General features: G+C 41.4%; 1 protein-coding gene across 2 annotated transcripts in view; it reads right to left on the bottom strand.

Moving 5' to 3' along the window:
* The window catches only part of MRPL3 (mitochondrial ribosomal protein L3), a 139,779-nt gene extending 114,407 nt beyond the window's left edge, over positions 1-25,372 (bottom strand). The window contains exons 1-3 of one of the 2 annotated variants that reach the window (XM_089652054.1): positions 25,201-25,372; positions 20,800-20,981; positions 3,673-3,764 (exon numbers count right to left, since the gene is read on the bottom strand). In XM_089652054.1, the coding sequence (XP_089508180.1) occupies positions 3,673-3,764; positions 20,800-20,981; positions 25,201-25,262 (336 nt within the window). In that variant the 5' untranslated portion in view covers positions 25,263-25,372. Of the gene's footprint in view, positions 1-3,672; positions 3,765-20,799; positions 20,982-25,196 lie in introns of both variants that reach the window. The other variant, XM_089652055.1, reaches the window with a different exon arrangement.
* Positions 25,373-25,646: the final 274 nt, after the last annotated feature.

Here is a 25,646-nt window from a genome sequence, read left to right as displayed (position 1 = left end):
TTTTGTTGTTTGCACAACCCAAAAGTAATTTTATCAATGACTCATATATTGTCCTTCCTTTAACCCCCATCTCTTTTTTACCCCCATCTCAGACATTACTTACCCAACATCATCGCACATCATACTTGGAAAATAAGCCTCTGAGTTATTGTATCCCCCCAACTCTACCTCCCCTCATTTGTACACATTTTATCTCCCCTTCTCAATTCTATAATCCAGACATTCCAGAGTTCCATACCCAACACTATGGAAAAAATAGATTTTGAGTGTACTATGCTACTGTATTATAATTTAAAATAGATTCTTACTTCCTGACTGATATGCATATCATGGCCCTGAGTACTATCTATGCCTGCACAATGCTCCGAGGCTTCATAGAAAAAGTTCACAAAAAAAAAAAAGTTGGCACCTCTTTATGCCTGAAAAAGATGGCACTTTTGTTTAAAAGTTATATAGCTACAAGGGTCAGTACCAGGGGCGGACTGACCATTTGGAAACTCGGGCACTGCCTGAGAGCCCGGGGTCAGTAGGGGGCCCCATGAGATGCCCCGGTACATTTTTCATAGGCTTTTTTGAGTTTGGGCAAGGACACGGGGGCCCCATGATCCCCTATTGCCCGGGGGCCCCATGAGTTGTCAGTCTGCCCCTGGTCAGTACATACAAGCAGTTTTAAATCTCAGATACCGATGACAAATATATGCTGGTCTAGACAACATACACAGCTCATTATTTGTAAGCATGCAGAGTAAGGCGCATGCAGAACTGTATCTGGGGGTGGTGTGAAATGTAAGCAAAATGCATCTGGAGTGTGTTTTTTGTGGTGTGAACCGGTCCTCACAACAGAAAAATGGAGGCTGCTGACTAGTTCTTGAATGTGCATAAATCAGAGATATCATCTGTACCTTGTTGAGTAACTGACCCAGAGGAAAAAAAAGTATGTATAACAGGTACACCACACTATGCCTGGTTCAAGCCACTGACTCACTGTAATGAAGCCAGGAAAAGGATGAAAGCTCTGGAGCATATACCATAAAAAGAAGTCAGCAGTGGAAGCCCCATAATCCTATCCTGAGGTCTTTTTTTATCAAGATTGTCTGCTCAGTGCATTGCTCTGTTCCACATTTTAACTTGTTTATTTTTTCTGAGTGACATCTAAGGCCCACAGACAGTCTGGGATTGTAGAAAAGGTAAGGAGAAAAAAAAAATTCGTATGTGGCTTCTAAAACACAAACAGAAAATCCACTGAAAAACAACCCCAGTAAAAATACAAAGTCACACTTGTAAAAGTGCAGGAACACAATGGTATGTCATACCATTGAAGCTCACATTCAGACTTTTACAAACAGTAGAGCAGCATTCAAATTGTTTTCCATTTAAAATGTGTATTTTAGAACCACGTCTGAACACAGATCACACAGGTAGGGGGCACTGTTGTTATATATATTGTTAGACGGTTCTGATAAAAACAAAATGTGGAAAAACCAGATTACCATTCAAGTAACTTTGAGTTAAATTTTGAATAAAAAAAAAAGAATATTTTACACAGCGTGCACTGTGAACACACCTAATAAATTCGGACTGCCAATCATATGCAGTAAGTGACATGTTATGAGCCATACATAGAAACAGTTATTTAGTCTTCAGTAAACAAACTTGTCATCTTTAATTATGGTTTGTCGTAGGCAAGTTTTTCATACTAATGTATTTTACTGTTTTTTAAGGCATACCTTATCAAATAACCAGGATAATCAATGAATAAATAAATGGTTCTCCAACTCAACATCTGTTTCCATGGTGAAATTAACATACCTACTCCTTCTGAGATTATTACAAATGGCAGCAGAAACAGCCAATCAAAAGAATAGCATGGAATACACAAATTATGGAAATTATAGTACATGAGAGAAAATAGAAAACTCAAGCTGGCAAAACCTGGATCAAAATTCGGCTGGTTCAGCAGGGACTGGCCGAATTTCAATCCATGTATGGGCACCCTAGTTGTACAAAAGTTGATCTGCCAATTGACATTTGTACAAGCAGCCTGTTTCCCCCCCGATTGATCAGTTCCGCCAGCTATAGCAGGAAAAGGAGAGAAAGCGGCACTCCAGTAATAAAAATCTTGCATGTTTTATTAAATGTAGTAACAAAAAGATACTATACTCCATCAGTGAAACAGCTGACGCGTTTCACGCTCTTACCGCTAAGAGATAAAAACGAGACAACTGTTTCCCTGATGGAGATATGTATAGTATCCTTTTGTTACTATATTTAATAAAACATACATGATTTATATCGCTGAACTAGAGCTCCTCTTCCTCTTTTCTATTCCTGTGATGTTTGCAACTGCGGACCAAGCTGGTACCCGGAAGTTCAGCAGTACTGTACCATGTCGTCCACCTGCAGGAGTACGCACCCAGCTGGCAGCGCTGATCCTTGTATTCTGAGAGCAAGGAAGGCTTCTCACCATCATAACACAATAGCACAGTTGGAGGGATTCCCTCATCCACCTTGCATGTGTGGATGAGGAAATCGTATAATTTTTATTTTATTCAACCCGCCGGTTGAACGAATAAATGATGATAAATGTATGGGCTGCCTTAGAATGGAGTAAGGTGTAAATGGATTCAAGTAAAGTTTGAGCAATCTAACCAACACCACACCATTGCAGATTTCGAAAGACAAAGGGGGAAAAAGTAAAAGCCTGACAATAATTATAACCACTTTCCACTGTGCTTTTATTGGTGTCTATGGGTGACCACATACCAAATGAAAAAAATGCCCAAATAAGCATATAAACAATAAAAGTTATGAGAAGTTCTGAAGACAAACCAAAAGATGTGCTATGTTCTTGGATACCTGCTATTGGTTTGGTTATCTTTTCTCTTTCGTACTTCTCCTCCCCCCCCCCCTTATTGAGTTATTATCAGTGTTATATTTATGTTTTGTTATTTAAGTGCCATTGATAGCCCCTGCGTGGGCGATCTTTTGCCCTGTTGGTGTTAGAGCACTGATTTCTTTAATTTTCTACTTCTTTTATGTGCAATTGATAGCCCCTGCGTGGGCGTGATTTGTTGCTCCTGTGTTAATTGTTATTAATTAATAAAAACCATTGAAATACAAAAGATTTATTTTTAAAATCTCTTTAGTCGGGCATTTTTTTTTACACACGTTTATTAGTAATAGAACACTACCAGGAGTTAATTACACTTTAAACTTTTGGAAATGAAAGCTAGAGGCATACCAATTGCCCCTCACAATTGCTTCAGATTCTGCCAGCTTCATTAATTCCCCTATTTTTGCCTTCAGGGAGTATGTGACAATGCTCGGATCAAGGGGCTAATTGGTTGTAATATGACCAGGGGCCGACATCACCACTTCCTCAGTTTCTGACACCAGCCAACACTGGGTATTTTGGTGCTGTCTGTGACAGATGAAGGGGAAACCTGAATGTGTAAAGTCACTGTCTCTTTAAACATCAGAGAACTTCTGCATTTATATAGCAGCCTTAAATCAAATCACTGCTGTTCCTCAGGACGAGCCAGTTTAAAGTTTGACAATCAGACTAAGAACTGCAATAAATAAGCATCATTCAGGATGCAAAATATGTATTTTTAATGAAGAGGTTCAAGGCTGGATAATGCCATTGTTAAAACAGAAAAAAAAACACTTTACCTGCAACATGGTAGCGGCATATTTTACACCTGATTTGGTCCAGAGCGCTATCATTCCAAGCTTAACTGCTATTACACCAACCCTGTTTGAGCCTGGAAGAATAGACATAGAAGACATGTGAGTTATAACTTGTCAGTATATATAATGTATATAAACACTAGAAGACAAACACTGTAATAAAATACTACATACAGAAATACATCACAAAAAAAAAAAAAAAAAACCTCTGCACCAAAACTGTGAAAGGCTTGTTCCACTCATAACGTTTAACTAAGATGACGATTTACACATCTTATGCCTTGTATATTTTTGATGTTGGGGAAAGAAATCCCAGCAAAAATAAAAATGCCATAATAAATATGAAATGAGAATTTTATTTTCCGTTTTAGGTAATCATATAGAAAACAGAAAAATTTATGGAACTCCTGAACTTTAACCTCTTGCCGACCGCGCATAGCCGAATGACGGCTTCACCGCGGCCGGCCAGTTCTGGGTGGACGTCATATGACGTCCTCCCAGAACGCGCCCTCCTGCGCGCCCCAGGGGGCGCGCACCCAGCGATCTCCGTGATCGCTGTGTCCTACAGACACAGCTGATCACGTGATGTGGTAAAAGGCCAATCACAGCGGCCTTTTACCACCTGATCAGCGGTGTCCAATGACACGCTGATCACAGGGAAATGCAAGTGCCGGTTCTCGGCTGCACTTTCCTCACACTGTCAGATCGTGAGGAAAGTACTGCCGAGAACCGGCAGTTGTCAGAGCGGGGATCGGCACCGATCATCAGGGCACTGATGATCAGTGCCCTGATGATCGGTGCCCAGCAGTGCCACCCGCAAGTTCCGCCCAGCAGTGCGCCCACTAGCTCCGCTCACCCGTGTCCAGCAGTGCACCCACCTGTGCCCAGCAGTGCACCCACCTGTGCCACTCTGCAGTGCCACCTACATGTGCCCAGCAGTGCCACCCACCTGTGCCCACCAGTGCCACCCACCTGTGCCCACCCACCAGTGCTGCCCACCAGTGCCACCCACCAGTGCAGCCCAGCAGTGCCACCCACCAGTGCCCAGGGGTTGTGCGCCAGTCAGTGCCCAGCAGTGATGCCAGTCAGTGCCGTCTATCAGTACCCATCATCAGTGTCACCTATCAGTGCTGCATATTAGTGCCGCCTATCCGTGACACCTCATTAGTGCTCTCTATCAGTGCCGCCTATCCGTGACACCTCATTAGTACTGCCTATCAGTGCCCTTTAGTGCTGCCTATCAGTGCCCATCAGTGCTGCCTATCAGTGCCCATCAGTGCTGCCTTATCAACGCACATCAGTGAAGGAGAAAAAATACCTGTTTGAAAAATGTTATAATAGAAACAAAGAAACTTTTTTTTTTTTCAAATTTTTTGCACTTTTTTATTTATAGCGCAAAAAGTAAAGCGCCCAGCGGGGAGTAAATACCACCAAAAGAAAGCTCTATTTGTGAGTAAAAAATGATCAAAGTTTCATATGGGTACAATGTTGCATGACCGCGCAATTGTCAAAGTGCGGCAGCGCTGAAAGCTGAAAATTGGCCTGGTAAGGAAGGGGGTATAAGTGCCCGGTAGGCAAGTGGTTAAAAAAAGAGAACTTAGAAAAATAAATGGGTATTTATTCTGCAATAGTTGTACACAGTGTCCATACAAGGCAAAATGAATGGTCAGGTTTTGGTAAAGGATGCAAAGGACCCCAGGAAAGTAGTTTTGTATTTTACAGTTGATCTTTGGAGATTTTCTTTTCACTTTCAATAGTTTCTTATTGAAAGATTATGAACAACATTAACATAGTCATAGAGAGAAAGGATTTTACAGTGAGTACAAAATCCTAATTTTGTCCATCCAGTCGATTTAGGGACAAAGGAAAGCTTAAAGTCCTAAAGCCACCTTCATATGGGCGATTAGGATTACATCAGACTCCAGAGGCAAGAATCAGCAGATTTGGGTCCACAGGTGCATGCAAACAGTGGTAGTTGTTCAGCCTGTACAGTAAGTGATGACAGGCTGAGAGAAGCCATAGCTGTTTGCATGTATCTGCACATGCAGTGGTTACCTGCGATTAGAGACATACAGTTGTGTTCAAAATAATAGCAGTCAGACATCACTAACCTGATCAATCACTGTTTTTGGTAGAAATGATATTTCTACATGGCAAATAATTTACTAGCAGGTGTAGTAAAGTAATAGAAATCCAACAGACCCAACAGTCATGACATGCATGCTGCCGATTCTGTGTAATTGAATCACTAATTGAAAGGGGCATGTTCAAAATAATAGCAGTGTGGAGTTCTATTAGTGAGGTCATTCATTCTTTGAAGAACAGGTGGCAATTATTGCCCTTATTTAAGGAAGGAAGGAAGCAAATGTTGTACATGCTGGTTACAGTGCATTTCTCTCTGAAATTCTGAGGAAAATGGGTCGTTCCAGACATTGTTCAGAAGAACAGCATACCTTGATTAAAAAGTTGATTGGAGAGGGGAAAACATATAAAGAAGTGCAGAAAATGATAGGCTGCTCAGCTAAAATGATCACAAATGCTTTAAAATGGCAACCAAAACCTGAAAGACGTGGAAGAAAGTGAAAAACTACCATTCGAATGGATAGAAGAATAGCCAAAAAGGCAAGGACTCAGTCAACAATCAGGTCCAGGAAGATCAAAGAAGGTCTAAAGTTACCTGTGAGTACTGTTACAATTAGAAGACGCCTATGTGAAGCCAAGCTATCTGCAAGAAGCCCCCGCAAAGTCCCACTGTTGAAAAAAAGACGTGCTGAAGAGGTTACAATTTGCCAAAGAGCACATTGACTGGCCTAAAGAGAAATGGTGCAACATTTTGTGGACTGATGAAAGTAAGATTGTTCCTTTTGGGTCTAGTGGCCGGAGACAATTTGTCAGAGGACCCCCAAACACTGAATTCAAGCCACAGTACACTGTGAAGACAGTGAAGCATGGTTGCACAAGTATCATGATATGGGGATGTTTCTCATACTACGGCGTTGGGCCTATTTATCGCATACCAGGGATCATGGATCAGTTTGAATACATCAGAATACTTGAAAAGGTCATGCTGCCTTATGCTGAAGAGGAAATGCTTTTGAAATGGGTGTTCCAACAAGACAACGACCCCAAACACATCAGTAAACGTGCAACATCTTGGTTCCAGACCAACAAGATTGACGTTATGGAGTGGCCAGCCCAATCCCCGGATCTTAATCCAATAGAAAACTTGTGGGGTGACGTCAAAAATGCAGTTTCTGAGACAAAACCAAGAAATAGAGAAGAACTCTGGAATGTAGCCCAATCATCCTGGGCTGGAATACCTGTTCACAGGTGCCAGAAGTTGGTTGACTCCATGCAACACAGATGTACAGCAGTTCTCAGAAACAGTGCTTATACAACTAAATATTCATTAAGTGATTCAAAGGAAAGCAAAATCTTCAAACATTTTTCAGTTTATATAGTGAATGTTTGAGTTTGTAAAAAAGAATACAAACACTGCTATTTTTTTGAACAGTCTACTATTTACTTTTCTTCAATTTTTTTAGAGGAACAACACAAATTTGATCTATTTTTCTTCATGTTTTGATTTGGAATAGAATGTGTAGTGTTCCCAATGCATTTGTGTGTATGGAAATAAAAGCTATTAGAAGGATTTTGAGCTTTATTCACTTTTTTTCAACACTGCTATTATTTTGAACACAACTATATATCCAAGCCTGGACACATCTATGAATTCTCTGATAAACAGCATAAGATTTAATGATCATCTGTTTAAGAAACCTACAAAAAGGTAGAACGTGAAGCCAGGGTGCCATATCATGGGCCATTTGGAATGAGAAAAAGGGAATTATTCTTTCTGAAAGATGCAGTAGCTAAGAGGCAGCCATTGCCCAAACCACATCCAGACAATGGAGGGAAATTTATTTTTGATGAACTAAAGACATGCAGAAGGATAGAAGAACAATGCCTTGACTGAGGTGAAAGGCAGAAACCACCTTAGGCGGTAAAGAAATCCTGACCCTAAATACCACCTTGTCCCTCTGCAAGACCAAAAAAAGTTCTTTGCAAGGCCACCTTTCCAGACACTGACTTCACAGAGATGAAGGAAAAACACCTTATGAGTTAGAGTTGAGAGGAATGTGTCCAATGGGTTCAAATGGTGGTTTCTGCACTGCAGAGAGAGCCAGATTCAGCTACCACAGAGTCACTGGCGAATGAATGAGAGAGGGTACATAAAATACCACCTATACAAAGGTGTAACACAAAAAGTGACGAGCCAACAGTCCCTGAAATAGAATGCAAGGGGCTGTAATTTTCAGAGAAAGAAGGAATAAAACCTAAAAAAGAAAAAATAAATGTAGCCACCAATTCTGATTGGTAAGCTGCAATATATTAAATTTTTTTAAGATCACTTTAAAAGCATCAGTCTTCTTATACCTTCATGCCTTTGGAATGTGAAAGAGTCAAACGAAAAGATAAATTATTGCTTGTTCTACAAAGACATTTTACAATGGGCAGATTTGTTAGTACCCCTATAAAAATATAAATAATTGTACTACAGTAATATGTCAACTGTTCTCTGTAACTAGTGTCTTCAAATTTGTAATAAGTCAATCTATTTAAATGGAGAGAAGTAGTTACTCTGCAGGTTGGTATCTTTGGTGCACCACCCAGAACATACACCAGTGAAAGTAACGGAGAAGATCAGAAAGAAAATTATAGGCCAGCAAGTCAAAAGAATAAAAAATTGTGAAACATAAGAAGCTTAAAGTAATATTAAAGGCTTAAATCGAGCACTTGCCCTCCAGAGGATTTATCCCCCTTCCTGACCAGGTCATTTTTTGCGATACGGCGCTGCGTTGCTTAAACTGACAATTGCGCAGTCATGCAAAACTGCATCCAAATGAATTTATGTCTTTTTTTCCCCACAAATATGCGCTATAAACGAAAAAATACCGACAATTTTGAGAAAAAAATATTTGACTTTTTGCTATTAAACATGTCCAGTAAAAAAAATGTAAAAATCAAATTTTGGCATACATTTAAGCCAAAATGTATTCTGCTACATGTCTTTGCTAAAAAAAATCCCAATATGTGTAAATTAATTGGTTTACGTGAAAGTTAGAGCGTCTACAAATGGTAGTATATATCCTGGAATTTTTTTATATACCAGTAATGGTGGCGATCAGCGACTTATAGCAGGACTGCGGTGGGCAGACACTGGGGGGGTAACTGTTACGGACCTCCCCAGTGACACTAATACAGTGATCAGTGCTAATAAAAAGCAATGACACTGTACTTATGACACAGGGCAGGAAGGGGTTAACATCTGGTCTGGGGCTATCAAAGGGTTAACTGTGTGCTGTTTTACTGTGTGTTTTACAGTGTAAGCACGCTGCTTTGTATTACTCTGCTATGCAGAGCAATACAAAGCAGCGTGCTGGAGCTGACAGGGGAGAGATCTGTATTGTTCACAGTGATACTCAGCGATCGCCGGGTGCCGGCGGGGTATCTCCGGCCGGGACCTGGTGGTCGGCAGCTGAAGTGGTGTGGGTAGGGCATGTGCGCTCGCCCCCTACTAGGCAATGCAAAATCACGTATATATACACGTGATTTTGCGCAGCTCTGACGCCCTGTAGCAGTATTTCTGGCTCCCGCTGCTGTCTCAGCCAATGAGGAGAAGGAGTACCGGGATTGCCGAGGCTCCAGTGCACACCGCTGGAACGAGAGGGGGCTTAGGAGAGTGTAAAGGGGGGCTGCTGCACAGAGAAGGTAAAAAACCTTGAGCCTTTATGGTCCATGAAGAATTGCCACCCTGGACTTATCCATGAGAGAGAGAAAACAAAAAGGCAGTGAGAATTGTAGACAAGTAGCCAAGGAGAGAGATACAAGCTTACATCCAAGGTCAAAGTACATCAGTACTTTCATCATATAGTATTTCACCATCTGTTGCTTTTTGAGCGACAGTATACTTAAAGGGAAAAGAGCCAGGAGGTCTTCAGCATTAAAGGAAAAACATAAAAAAGCCAGACTGGAATTTACATATTGATAAGCTACAATGCTACTGGGAGAATGTCCTTTGGACAGATCAAACAAAATGGCCTTTTTGGCAGGACACATCAGCTCTATGTCCACAGAAAAACATGGAGGTGGTTTGGTCATGTTTTGGGGCCTCTTTGCTGCATCTGACAAAGGGCGCTTTGAATTTGTGCAGTCACATTAACATCTCAAAACTAGCAATGATTTATGGAGTGAAACATACTGCAGGATAAAAACTCAAAAGAAGCTAAAAGAACCCCAGAATGGCTAAGAACCAAACATTGGACTATTCTGAAATGGCCTTCTATTAGCTCTGAATCAACCATGGAAAGACCTGAAACATGTAGTCTACAGAAAGCACCCTTCAAACCTCAGACAGCTGCAGCAGTTTGTTTAAGAGTGAGCTAAACTACCACCAAATAGCAGGTTCAGAAGTCTCACTGAGAGCTATAGAATCCACTTGATTACAGTGATTGCCTCTACAGGTTGTGCAACAAAATATTAGGTTATCATACATTTTGTATATGCCATCACATTTTATTTAAAATTTTCTACTGATGCCCTGATGAAGTCAAGTGACAAGCGTGACGATACGCGTTGGCGGTGACGCACTTCCGGTCGGAAGCCATCTTGGGACACCTTGGACACCCATGCAACTACATCTGATCTGAGGTTTGAATTAAATGCGATGGGAAAGATGATATATAATGTGAGAGCATATTAGATTGTATTACTGCTGTATCAGTGAATAAATGGTTTTACACTATGCAAGTATTTACTTATATTTTCTGAGAGATTGAGTGGCTATTTACCATCTTATTGCCTGGAGAGGAGATCTGCTGTCCTGTGAGCCTGTATTTGAGCCTGTACTTGAGGGGAGACCAGTGTGGAGAGCTGTGGAGGAGTCCCGGGTATAAAGGATCCAAGTATTAGTGATCCTATCTTATGGTATACTCTTTTGGGGAGTCATGTTATCTGTGCCGATGCTAATTGTCCAATATATGAGTCTGTATTCATATTCATTTATATTTGTTTTTATTCTTCTATGTTTGTATATAATGGTTCTCCTCATTAGTGTGACATATGTCATGTGATGGTGCTGGGTGTGCTACGGCGCTCATTTATGGTCTTGACTGGGTGGGGGCTCATGCCTTCTTCCACTTCACCGTCTCCATTGGGGATAGAACATTTTGGGGCATATGGGGAATATAATTATTGAGCACTGGTTCATTAATTATTTTTTGGTTTACGGTATTGATAATCTATACACAGAATGAGAGCCTCTGGCTATGGATGACATCTGGGAGACTGGACGATTTCACTCCACGATCTTCGAGGTGGTGGAGCTGAGGTGTTGGTTGCCGGGTTTTGGCCCCAATCGGCCATTGTTTGTCGCTCCGTGTGTGCTGTCTGCTGTTATTTTCTGCAGGCATTGGTTTGGTGCGGCTACGTGACTTATTGAGGAGGGCGTGAATGCGTTAGATGTTGTGGATGGTTGCACTTCCGCCCAATGGTTTGCTTGGGCGGAAGTGACGTTTGTGCGCATGCACGATTACCGCTGGGAGGGGCGGTTTGTTTTCACCCTATGGATTACCTGGGTGGAATTACGGTCCCTGATTGATGACATCATTTAAGCACCCTGTCGCACGCTATTGTTGGCACCACTGAGGAGACACACACAGTGGGCGGTTGGACGTGACATAGTGGCTTGAGATATGGTGTTTGATTTTTTTCATTAGATACAGCAGCATTTAGGGATTACTAAGCATGGCTATGTGTTATATGATTGTAGGAGCCACAGGTAGGAGACTTTATGCACTGGCACATGCGAGACACTGGATATTGGATATTGTACCTACACTATACAATAATTTGTCCGGTAATGCATGTTCCTTATACATTTCCTGTGGAGGGGATTACTAAGCAACAGCTTGGAAATGAGTTGTTGAATACTGCTATGATTCTTTAAAATGTGGATATTTCCACATTGATTTTCATTGTTATATCTAGATTATCTTCTGGAACGCATCCATGGAATGGCTTGCATACGGATAGTACTTGCATACGGATATTTCCACTGATTGTCTCTTGTGTCAGTGAGTGACCTACTATTAGCTATGCCGGGGATATATTATCCCCCCCACCCTTTTTTTTTTTTATTTCCACTTTCCCCTGCCCTCTTTTTCTCTCTCTTTAGTGGGATTGTATTGTTGTTCTTCCTGTAGGGTTCCACCTGATTGGGGATGAGGGGGCTCTGGATGTGGACGCTCCCCCAAGACCATAACTTAACACTCTATATGGGTGCTGTCACCCTACATCACCGTCTATGGTGGCATGCGAGTTTGCGGAGAATGATGTTTTCGGAATGGTTTATGATGTTTTTGTGATCTTGTATTTGTATTATTAATGGCTGATATATATGTACATTTTCCAGCTAAGGCATTTGATCTCCTTGCCTCCAGTTTGGGGTCCTGAGAAAGCTAACAGGCGAAACGCGTCGACCTCTGGAGTATATTTATGCCATGGAACATGATACTTTGATCTCTTGGGCTTATTAGCCAAGTATTGATTTTATATTATTTGTTTGGAAGATGCATTTCAATAAATATTTTTACTGTATAACATGAGGTTCTCCGCTTTTTGTACCAGTAAAGTCCCATCAGGTTTTGTTTTCTCTTATTGTACTATAGTTAAGAAAAAAAAGAGTCGGTAATTACATTTAAAAAGCAGCACTGACATATAGTGACAGCCAGTGAAGGAGCCTCTCTGTATACACTGCTGCTTCCTGGACCTGTCATTTATATGCTATCACATAGAGGACTATTGGTCCCCTGTGATAGCAATAAAATCATAAGTTAAATAAAACAAAAATAAAAATATACATTAAAGTAGAAAAAAAAATAAAAAATTGGAGCCTCCCCACCCTCACATACTCAGACATTTAGGTTTCGGTTCAGTTTTCGGCTTCATTGCACTTTACTTGTCAGTCTTCTTACCAACAAATTTGTCCACAGCTATATATTAGAAGTAGTAACAATCCCTTGAGAATGATTTAACATAAATCTCTTTCCTTTACCTAAAAAGTGTTTCAAAGAAGAGCACTCAGCCTTGCAACACTCCCTATAGACATGCAGATGAAAATGTAGAAGCCGAAGTACTACATGTGCAGTACCTACAGTTATCAGTCTTCTGAGTGACTGACAGGTGAGAAGTAATTTTGCTGGAGAAGATTCAAGAGATTTAACTAAGACATTGGACCTGCAACGAAAATTCAGCAAATCAGTTGAGATGCTCATGACTTTCTCAATGCAAAATCAATCTGAAACAGCACCAATTGTAGAAGAGCTTATGTAAATGCTTACTAAAGATATTTCCAAACTGCGGTTCAAAAAAAAGACAATAGACCTGGGGGTTGGGCAAAGGTGTGGGGGGGATAATTGGCTGAAGAGAGAGAGAGAGAGAGAAAAAAAAAGGGGTTTGTATAAAAAGAGAGAGAGAGATCAAAACTTAATAAATGAAGGGAATGAGTATAATTTTTGTTCTCCAGTATGATAAAAGGAACTTCACACGAAAAATATATTTTTTATGATAACTGCATGCATGTTATGCAACAATGAAATATAACAATTACAAGCTTTTTTTTTTTTACATCTCATTTACTACACTGTGTGTAGTAATGATCAAACGTCATTTACACAGTAGCCCCCTGACAAGGTTTTCATCTGCTTTTCTTGTGTTCACCAAAATATGACACAGATCAGATCCTGCTGCAGTCCCTCATCTTGTGATTTACTACAAAGTTACAGTGTTGAAGCCCAACAACTGGCGGAAAATAGACGGATGACTAATCATCTCAGCCTTGGCAAAGTCACTTGCCTGAAGCTCAAGGATTGCTTTTTAATGACAAAAAGTACAGCTTATTTGATAAATGAGTGTTACTATATATTGCAGCATGTCAGGAATTTATTAAAGTGATTCTAAAGTCTACAATTTAATTTTTTTTTAATAAACTGGTTTATACTTACATGCTGCATGCAATGGAATTGCACACAGTGGCCCTTAACCTCCTTCTGAGATCTCCCACTGGCACACCTTGCTCCCCCTCTTCTCACTGTGCCACCATAGGAGGCTGCTTTCTATTATGGCACACTTCTATCCTGAGCCTCGCTGTCTGTGTCCATTGACACAGACAGAGAGGCTCTGCCCCTGCTCCCTCCTCACAAGACTTTAGTGGTGCACCGAAATGAAAATTCTGGTGCCGAAAATGAAAATTCAAAATGCACTTGGCCAAAAACCAAAATGCGCAGTTTTTAAAAAGAGAATATATATTTTGGGGGAAAAAATACACCGATTAAAAAAAAAAACATATATATATATATATCTCCCAATTTTTTTGTAAAATATGAAAGAGTATGTTACGGCGAGTAAATAGAGGTCACGCTTTAAAGTTGTACACGCTCGTGGAATGGCGTGAAACTGCAGTACTTAAAAATCTCCATGGGTGATGCTTTAAAAATTTCTACAGGTTAGCAGTGTAACGTTACAGAGGAGGTCTAGTGCTAGAATTATTGCTCTTGCTCTGACATTCGTGGCGATACCTCACGTGCGTGGTTTTAACACCATTTACGTATGTGGGCATGGCCTACATATGCGTTCACCACTATGTGCGAGCATGGGGGCACTTCAAACTTTTTTTTTTTAATTCAATTTTTTTCTCCACTGTCCTTTTAAAAAAAATTTTAATGCATGCATCTCTTGTGATAGAAATAATTAGTGTCAGGTCCTCTTTATGGAGAGATAACTGGTCAAAAAGACCCGACATCAATCCTCTACAATGTCAAGTATTGGATCAAAAAAAAAGCATTGATCTAGTGCTTTAAAGAAAAACAAAAATGGCAGGAACGGGAAGCTTCGGTCCTCCAGGGGCATAGAGATGAGTGGCAGCCACCTTTCCTTCACTCATCTCTATGCCCAGCGCCGGTATTGATGGTTTCTAAGGTAAGGCTGAGAACTACCAAGCGGCGGCGACAGCAGGCAGGTGGGCGGCGAGCACCAGGGTTTTTTCGGCACCTGTATCGGTGCTTTTTCTCATTTCGGCCAACGGCCAAAAGGGGTGTTTTCAGCCAAAAAGTTTCAGCCACCGAAATTTCCAATTGGCCAATCAGTGATCACATGCAGAGTAGTAAGCAAGATGTCACTTGTGACATCATTGCTTACTACGTGTGAAATCTGTGAATGATCACAGAGGTCACATGGTACAAGGCTATCCACAACAGCCTTGTACCATGTGACAAGCTGTGACCAATCACAGCTCACTCAGTAGTTCTCAGTGGCTACAAGAATGCAGCCAGAGAAGGAGAAATGATTGCTTTTACATGCTTTATGGGTGTAAAAGCAATCAGTGTAAAAAAAAAAAAAAAAAATCGTCATCACCCCCCACAAGTAGTACAGTGTCACCATGGTGACACTGTACTGCTAGGATGACAGTATATATATAAAAAAAAATAATAATAATATAAAAAAAATTTAAGAAAATGTTTAAAAATTATAATTTTTGGTTATAAACTAATTTGGGCTATTTTTTTTACTAAAAATAGAATGGAAATAACTGTGGCCAAGATTTATGATGAAATATTATTTATTTGCAAAATTTTATAAGAAAAACTTTTTTTTCAAAATTTTTGGACTTTTTAATTTACATAGCAAAAAAAATAAAAATCCCAGTGGTGAATAAATACCACCAAAATAAAGCTTTATCTGTCTCAAACAAATGCTAAAAAATTCATATGGGTACAGTGTTGCATGACCGCGTAATTGTCATTCAAAGTGTGATAGCACTGAAAGCTGAAAATTGGCCTGGACAGGAGGGGGGTAAAAGTGTCCGGACTGGAAGTGGTTAAGATAAAAAGTGCTTAAAGTGCTCACTCACTGTATACAATGCTCCTCTCCTGCCCCCTTCCTTGCACACACTGCCCACCCCCTCCCCCCTACAAAGAGGACCTGTCACTTATGATTTTATTGCTATCACATAGGGTACCAATAGTCCCCTATGTGATAGCATATAAGTGAAGGGTCCTCTTTGTAGGGGGAGAGGCAGTGTATACAGACAGACTCCCTCACTGGCTGCTGCTAAATGTCACTGACAGTTTTTAAATGGAATTACTGGCTTTTTTTTCTTCACTATACTGTAGCTCCAAGAAGGAGCTGTCATTTGCCTTGCCGCTAAAGTAAACAAAGGGGCGGTGGTCACCCAGTAACCCCGCCCCTTTGTTCACTTTAGCAGTGGGGTGAATGGCAGCTGCTTCTCAGAGTTATGAAAAAAAAAAAGCCAGTAATTGCATTCAAAAACAGTCAACAACATCGAGCACAGGCCACTGAGGGAGACTGTCTGTATACACTGCTCCCTCACTGTATGCACTGCTCCTGTCCCCTCCTTGCACACACTGCCCCCACCCTCACCCCCTCCTTCCTACAAAGAGGACCTGTCACTTTTATGCTATCACATAGGGGACTATAGGTCCTATGTGATAGCAATAAAATCATAAGTTTCCCCACAGTCTCCCCACATAAGCAGACATTTCAGTTTTCGGCCCAGTGGATCCTAAATTTTCGGTAGCAGAATTTTCATTTCGGTGCAGCAGTACAAATAAGTAATATTTTTTCTTAATTTATGTGCACTGATGGGCACTAATGATCAGTGCTCTGATAATCAGTGCAAAGTGCTGACAGCCTTGATGGGTATTGGCTGTCTCTTCCTCACACAGACACTGCGTGTGAGGAGAAGAATGATAACTGGCAATCTGATGAGATCAGCTGTGATTGGAAACAGCTAATCACATAGTAAATGGCCGCTGTGATTGACCCTTTATCCCGAACTGTAATCAGCTGTGGCCAAAGGACACCCCAAGGAGAGGCGCATTCTGGCAGCATGTCTATAGAACAAGAGAACCACACTGTAGCTGTCTTTTAGGTATAGTGCGGTATTAAAGTGGTTAATTCATACTTGTAAATTTACTAAAAAGTCCAATTTAACCACTTGTCTACCAGCACCCCTTTCTAAATGGCAGCTGGTAAACCCGGGATTTTAAACAAACTGTTTAAATTTGTTCAGCAGGCCATATGATTTCAGGTGGAAGTGTTTAGAGAAACTTCAAAGAACTATACTTATACGTGAACAGTTCTGATGGAATGCATAAACAGTCTAGGCATTTGATCACATGATATTGCAGAGTAGTTTCTGCCAATCAGATGTATAATTTTCCCCTTCAGAAGAGATTCTGGGACCAAATGTAAGACTGAATTCACACTGTTCTGTAAGTGTTGCAGAAAAGTGGTATCATACATAAGGAGGTATGAATGGGTTGATCTGGTTTTCCTTTTCATTTAATAGATGTAAACTAACCACAAATGAAAGAATAAGATTTCAACCTAAAATGCATTTTCATACAGCAGAAATGAAGAAATGTGAAAAGGTCCTTAAACGTCAGGTCACATGACAAAAACTAGGGATACTCTGGGACATCGTAGTGTGCTGGAAGCATTTCAGCCTGTATTCATCTCATAGCAAGATTGTTAACCAAGTTTTTAAATAAAAATTGAGTATGCATTGCTTTAAGCTAAACATGTATTTCATCCATCAATATATGCAGCTAACGATAACATGTCTGCTGGCCCTCAGTAAAGATGTGAGGAAAAGTGTGTGAACTCTTGAATGGACTTTGCACCTCCTATGGTGATATATTTGTCAATTCCCCTTTACCATTTTTGCTGTTAAATGCTCAGAAAGCATTTAATCTGCATTCTGCTGCTGCACGCATGGCCCAGGGGGCACCATCTTTCTTTCTTATGTCGTTGGGAGCAAGCTCTTTCTTTCTGGTTAGTGCAGCTCGCCGATTGATGAATTGGGGATGCAGAATGTCAAGTTTATACATTGTCATGGTGTTGGCAATGTCAGCATGGTCTCATGTAATGACACTATGGCTGTAACTAGCAAAAATACAGTACTTTGTGCACAAAAAGGAAAAAACAATTTAATAGTACACTAAACAAGCCGATAATAAAATCTGTTAAATTTCTTTAACGCCTCCCGCCCGCCATATAGTACACTGACGGTCGCAAGGCAGTTCTCTCGTTCTGGGAGGACGTCATATGACGTCCTCCCATTCTAAGTGTGCATGCGTGGCTCCGGGACCGCGCAGTGTCGCGATCGGCGGTGCGCTGTGTTCCTCGGACACAGCGCATCACCGATCTAAGGAAAGAGCTGAAGATGTCGGCTCGGTCATGTGATCAGCTGTGTCCAATCACAGCTGATCACATGTAAACAGGGAAATGCCGATTATCGCTGTCACGCTGACAGCTCATGAGGAGAGGAGAGCCAGTAATCGGCATTCCTCAGAGGGGACATGTACACAGATCATCAGAGCACTGATGATCAGTGTAGCCCTGATAATCTGTGTAGCCCCAGCAGTGCCACCTGTCACTGTCCATCAGTGCCAGCTGTCAGTGCTCATCCATCGTGCATAAAATAGTGAAGCGCTCTCAAATTAACTAAAAAAATTATTCAATAAGTGAAAAATTACATAAACACTTCACATATATACCCATATACTATTAACTCTTAATAGATCTGTGATAAAAAATACCAAAATATACAATTCATAATATATAGTGATAAAACCAATTAACATAATACTACTGATTCATAAAAATGTGACAAATCGTGATACTTGTGACACAACTGAATATCAAAAAAAGGTATATAGTGATGCTGCGATAGGTAAATACATATGTCTGTGGTAAACCCTATAACAAATTAGAAAAAATTGCTTCTTAGATCAAAAAAATATAAATAAATATAATACTTGTTGTAGTGCTCATTCATGCCACCTGCCAGTGCTCATCAGCACCACATCAGTGCCACATTTCAGTGCCTACCAGTGCACATCAATGCCACATATCAGTGCTCATCTGAGCTGCCAGTCAGTGCCGCCTATCAGTGCTGCCAGTCAGTGCCGCCTATCAGTGCTGCCAGTCAGTGCCGCCTATCAGTGCTGCCTGTCAATGCCCATCAGTGCCACCTACCAATGCCTCCTCATCAGTGCCACCTATCATTATCTATCAGTGCAGCCTATCAGTGCCCATCACTACAGCCTCATTAGCACACATTTGTGAAGGAGAAAAATCACTTCTTTACAAAATTTTATAACAAAAACTAAGAAAAAAACATTTTTTTTCAAAATTTTCAGTGGTTTTTGGTTTGTTTAAGAAAACATAAAAAACCCAGAGGTGATTAGATACCACCAATATAAAGCTCTATCTGTCACAAAAAAAAGAAAAATTTCATATGGGTACAGTGTTGCATGACCACGCAATTGTCATTCAAAGTGCAACAGCGCTGAAAGCTGGAAATTGGCCTGGGCAGGAAGGGTGTAAAAGTGCCCTGTAGGCTACTGGTTAAACATTTATTTCATAGGTTTTAGGACAGGATGGTAGTATTGCATTCAGATGGTTTATCCAGCAAGTAAGATGGAGATTTTGGCCGCAGAATGTGGGCGGGATGTTGTATAAATAGAGTCCGGTGGTGTCTGACGCTTACTGCCTATGAGAAAGTCGACTGAATGACGAAACGCATCAGAAAGATGTGACGTTAGACGCAACCAGAAGTTCCGCGGCAGCCATTCTGGAGATTGGTTGAATCAAGCTGTTTGTACCTCAAACCTATGTAGGAGCAATTTTGTATTATTAAATTGATCTTTCAAGTAATACTGGGAGCATGTTTTATCTTTTATGATCACTGAGAATACATGAGGAAATTGAGCACGCTGATTACATGAAAAGGCTATTCACAAGACATGCAGGGTAAGGTGCATGCCTGAAGGGGAAGGGATCGAGCACGTTTGATTTGCGCACACAGGTGGTGGATGGAGCAAGGTCCAGGGGTGTGGAAATTTCTTAAAGAAACTACTTGTCCAAGGGACAAAATCAGGTTCCCAATCTACTTGTCCCCCATGACATTTCACTTGTCCCAATAAAAAAAAAAAAATGTATATATATATATATATATATATATATATATATATTTTTTTTTTTTTTTTTTTTTTTTTTTTTTTAACACCTCCCTGCCTGTCTGCAGCACCGCATATGGGGACTAGCAGGGAGGGGACAGACCTTGCAGTGTGATGAGCACCGATTGGGTGCTCTTCAGGAAAGGGGAGTGTCAGGCTCTCTCAACGAGTAATTGAGAAAAAAAGCCAAAACGCTTTATTTCTTCAGGTTATCCTCGCACAAGGAAGCACTTGGGTGCTCAGTAAAAAGTGTATGCTGAGCAGCCAAATAATACTCCAGTGTAGCATGAAGATGTGCATCCTGTGAAGATCTGTATCTCCTGCAGCAACTGTGCATGCGCCAGAATCAGGGAACAAGAGCTGAGCACTGAGCTAAAGCCGAAGAGGTACCTGAAGTCACTTAACTCCTTACATGCCGGACTACAGCACAGGCAGAGGAGTGGAAGGGGGAAACAAATTGATCATTATTACACTCAGCTTCAGTGCTGACAATAAACCAGGCTAGAGCTGCTCATATCCCCTTTAGTAAAGTGCACGGCTCCTCGAGGCTGATCATCTGCTTGCCTGCAGCAGGGCTGTCAAAGAAAACCACCTACCCGGCGCCCTGAACTCCATGTCCCGGGCGATATGATTTGCACATCCCTGATGGTCACATGTATTTTGGATGTCATTCACATAAAGAGTGAAAAGCACATTTCCACCCTAAGAGGGTAAGAGTATTTAGGAGAAGAGTGGTGGACACTTTTGTATTTTGTATATTATTTATAGTGCACAGGTGCAAATGCAGCATATTTGTATCAGAAATACTACACTATATTAGTTTTTTTTTTCTTTGGAGATTTGGATCAACATTGGAAGATCAAAGGAGAGAGAGATCTTTATGGCATACAACATATTCTGGGTAAAGAGATATTGGTGAGAAAACAGGAGGATTGGAGTACAAAGTGATGCGCTGTTTGCATATACATTCATTTCATAGACATATTTATTACTCCTCCAAACTTACCGGGCTCCCATGGTTTAATAGGCCAAGGCTCATCTTTGAGGGGGTTCAGTTTGCTAGCAGTCATAGCATCATAGTCCTGTCCTGCTACATGTTTTAGATAGTCTTTGTTTTCCTCCGAGAGGTGTTCATCCCACCATGTGACAGTCTGCTTGCATCGTACGAACAGCACCGCGGACATATAGCTGTTGGCAAACAGGATAGATTAATATTACATGAAAGCTTATTTAAAGTGTTACTAAACCCAGGACCCTGCATTCACTACATCCGATTTCCCACATTACACACTACATGGAAATGCAATTGTTTTAGTAAATATATAACTGCTAAATACCTTTTCTTATCAGCAGTTAGAGCAATCTTGTGACTTCTATCAGTGTCCAGAAAAGCACTGGTTAAAGCTTGTAGTAGGAGTTTCCCTTTCTGCTCTAAAAGGATACAGAACCCCTGACCTCTGCCTGGACAGTACTGATTGGCCCTGTGCTCATCACTTGCAACCTGCCAAATAAAAAAAAAAAAAACCTCTCTAGCAATACACACCAAACTGAGCATGTGCAGAGTCTCCACACAATATGTCTGATCAGGAGATAAGGAGACACTGTAAGAAGGGGAGGATCAGCAAAGTCGGGCTCAAACAGCATTTTTACACAATGCAGAGGATTAACCCCTTAGGTTCCACAGTGAGTATAACAAGCATACTTTACTGCATATGCAGATTGATTTTACTGTAGTAAGTTTAGTAACACTTTAAGTTCTACTATTTTATAGCAAAAAGTTAAAAACATTGTTTTCTTTAAAATTTGTCAGTCTTTTTTTGTTTATATCGCAAAAAGTAAAAACAGCAGAGGTCAAATACCACCAAAAGAAAACTCTATTTGTGGGTAAAAGGACATAAATTTCATTTATGTACAGCATTGCATGACCGCGCAATTGTCAGTTAAAGTAACGCAGCACCATATCGCAAAAAATGGCCTGGTCAGGAGGGGGGGGGGGGGTACATCCTCTGGAGGGCAAGTGCTTAAAGTAAAACTAAAGGCAAAACCTTTTCTTTCTTTTTTTTTAATACAGTGGAGATGGATCATAATACCGGTCAGGCTTTTATTTCTGTCTGTGCCCCCATTAGGGAGATTCACCCTATTTGTCCTGTTTACTTTATCATCAAAAGTGAAAGTAAAAGAAAATCCCACATTTTGGATTATCCCTGGGACAGTAACAGAGGGGAAATCTTACAATAGGGTTCTGATGATACCCAGGGATTCCCATTCATGTCCTGGGACAAGAAGTGAATAGAAATCTCCTCAATGGGACCCCCCCCTCCCGGACAGCTGCCATCAAAACATTTTTCCCATTGAAAGATGTCCCTCTAACCTCTGTACTGGTGACAATCAAAGTTTTGATTTCCGGTCATTTTCTGCTTCAGCGACAATGGTCATTAGAACAAAGCTGGTGAATCTCCTCAGAGGGGTCACAAACATCAATAAAAACCTGACTTGTGGTTCTAAACCCTACCTACCTTATCCAAAATAGCAAAAATTATAAGAAATTCAAAAGTTTTAGGATATCAACAATAAAAATTTGTCATTATTATTCATATGCAAATTTTAATCAGCATATTATATAGCAATGAAAGCATTATTGAACCATCTTAGAAGTTAGAATATGGTTCATAGCATATCCTCTGGGTAGAGCTGTGTGCTGACGTTATCGCGTTCCTACGTTCCCGGAAGTGTGAGCGGTATGTGCGTTCTTGCTGGCTAAGAGGATTTTATATTGCAAAAGTGTGATTTTCATTTTAATAAATGGTATGAGAAAGCATTTACACTATGGACGGGTTTTGCCCTTATACTTCTATATGAGTGTGGAGGAGATACGTGGAGTACCATCTTAATGAGACCGGGTCCTCTTGGAGAGCATCCTTAGCGGTGTAGTGATCTCTACCACAGTTGATATCTATGAGCCTTTGCGACCTTTCTGTCACTAGAAGGTCATTTGCAGCTGTTAAGCGTGCAATCTTACTATTTTAGCGGCAGTCTTCATATTACTGTCCATTTGATCCTATTGGTGATGAGCTTTTTATTCACATTCAAGAACACTTGAAAATAGTGTATTTCACATATGTCGACTCTTTCATTGAGTGGATTTGTCATTAAGCACAGTTAATATTATCTATGTATATTTTCAACTTTTTTAACACACTGGTTTTTAACACTCTGGTTATTTACCGTATTTTTCGCTCCATAAAACGCACTTTTTTCCCCTCAAAAAAGGGGGGAAAATGTCAGTGCGTCTTATGGAGCAAATATGGAGCAGCCGGTCCGGTATTTCCACAGCCGCCGTGTCAGAATACTGGGCCGGCCGCTCAGCTCTGCAGCGGGACCTTACCTGTTCCTCGCTCCATTGCTGTGCAGTCTTCCCGCGCCGGCTTCTTTAGTGTGGGCACCCGGCTGTCAGCCGGGTGCCCAGTGCGCTTGCGCGAGTAGCGCTGCACTTTGTGAATGGTACGGCGTCTTCTGTGACACATGACAAGTCCCGGAAAACGGCGGACCAATCACAAAGCGCAGCGCTTCACGTGCATGCGCACTGGGCACCCGGCTATCAGCCGGGTGCCCACACTAAAGGGAGGACAACTCGGCGCAAGTGTTCTTTCCTCCACCAGTAGTCTACAACTGGAGTGGGCGGAGTAACTGGGTGGAGTGGCTTGTCACTCTGCTGCCTGCTCACACACCTGGGTTCCTATGGCAACTCACTCTACAGCAAGGGCAGAGAAGAGCGGTTAAAAACAAACTGCTCCAACTTGCTCACTTCACTGGCGGTTGCCATCTTCAAACGGTTGTAGTTTAAAAATTATAAATCCTACACCAAAGAGCTTTATATTGTGAGAATCACAAGACCCAGACCTATTTTTTGATTTAGTATGTCTCTGAAATATTAAAAATGAAGGCACAGTCGCAGTTTAGAAATTGCCCTTCAAATTTGAGGTGGCTAGAGTGGAGTTTCAATGAATGTCAATGGGCGGCGTGAGTTGCAAACAAATGGTCATATTGTAAAAACTATCAGGACTATGGCTTAGCTTTTTAGTGGCAGCAGGGATAGCTGAACGTTTTGATATAAGATTTGCGTAGATGGGCTTGAAAATGAGGGAGTGATGGCAGTTTAGAAATCATGTCCTGATTTTTCAGCTCACACTCTAGCTTTTGTCAGCTCCCACTCTAGTTTTGAACATTCCGCCATTCATTCCTATGGGACCAATTTCACCACAAAAACGCCGATATTTCGTGCACCATTTGACGAAACGTTCCACAAAGTAATAGCACACCAATCAGGAACAATCCGCACGTTTCGGTGTATTACTTTCTATGTAGTGTAAAAACTGTGGGAGGAGTTAGGGTGGTAAATTTGGCTATAATAATAATATATATGTGAGATAACAGTAAGTGGTCTTGCCATGCAAGAACATTTAATAATGTACTAGACATGTGATCCAGCGCAGAGGCCACATTGCCGCCATACTCCTATGTAATTTCAGTTTCCTACTGTTTTCTGAAAGCTCAGATATGCTGTCATAATACTGGACTTTGAACAGATGTAGAGAAGACTGCAGATACAACGTATGTAGATGATTTGTTTGATTTCTGTGTTACCTGAGGCCAGTCACTTCACTGGGCATATGTAAGGGCTCACAACCAGTTTATACTTAAAGTGGAGTTCCAGTGAAAAGAAAAAAAAAAAAAAAAGAAAAAAACTGTAGCTGCTGACTTTTAAAAAACAGCCACTTACCTGTCCCTCGATCCCCCTGCAGCCCATTTCACCAGCCATCCTGTGTTCCCGGTGCCGGCATCTTCAGCTTGTGGCTTCACAGCGGGGTGCCCACTGCGCATGCGTGAGAAGCGCTGCTCTTTGTGAATGGACCCGTAGTCTTTTGGGATCTATCACGTCTCTGAAGACTATAGGGATGGAGGCCCACGTCTGCTTCCGATCGCCTTAGGCGATCGCAGCAAAAGTGGGTATCTGTCAATTTTGGGTACCCACTACCCCCAACTCCCCAAAGGTTCCAATATTTAATGGGGAGCGGGTGACAAGTCCTTATAGAGGAACGTCCCCTTCTGGGTGGAGCGCCGCTTTAACGGTCAAGCTGCAAGTGCACATATTGGGTGGGGGCACACACTGTTGCAGGAAGAAGCAGTTTGGGGTGGGGGGTCTGATTTCCATCATGCTACCCCTTAAATATGGGTGGAGCATGGTCTAAAAGGTGGAGCTAGCCTTTAAGCCACCTCTAAAACTCACTGCCAAACTTCACAGTGGATGTGACAGGAAATCATGCATCTATACACAGCAGAGGCGAACTCCTCTCAGCAGCACACACACTATCCCTCCATACCCGGACACATCCGAGCACTCACCTACCTGTCAGTCACAGAGGAGCCTCGGGCCACACACACCAACCTCCGACCCAGCACTGCCGCCATGATCCCCCGATCCACAGGCACAGTCCTCCGGTAACAGCAACAGACTCGTCCTCTACACAAGCATGAGAATGTCACTAGCCGCTTCCTGTACGCTGGCTAAAGCTTCCCTCCGGAAACCTTCCGCGTAACAAGAGTTCCGAGGTGAGGAGCGCACTGCACCCTCTCACCGAGTGCCTGGAAGCTGTACTGAAGACAACTCCTGCTCATTTCGGGACATTCCTGTTTGATGTATTCAGCATTTGCTAGATAAAAGGTGATTGGTTGCTACAGGAAACAATTCTACCTTTGAGATCCATTTTCTTTTTACCAGATATATTTTTTTTCTAAACTAAGGGGTATAATTATATTATATTGCAGCCTGGAATGGGACAACAAATAGGCCCG

The sequence above is a fragment of the Staurois parvus genome, unplaced genomic scaffold (genome assembly GCF_062004578.1).
Source record: "Staurois parvus isolate SC_StPar_1 unplaced genomic scaffold, SC_StPar_1.0 ptg000670l, whole genome shotgun sequence".
Lineage (NCBI taxonomy): Eukaryota > Metazoa > Chordata > Amphibia > Anura > Ranidae > Staurois > Staurois parvus.
This window is presented reverse-complemented; position numbering and strand designations above follow the sequence as displayed.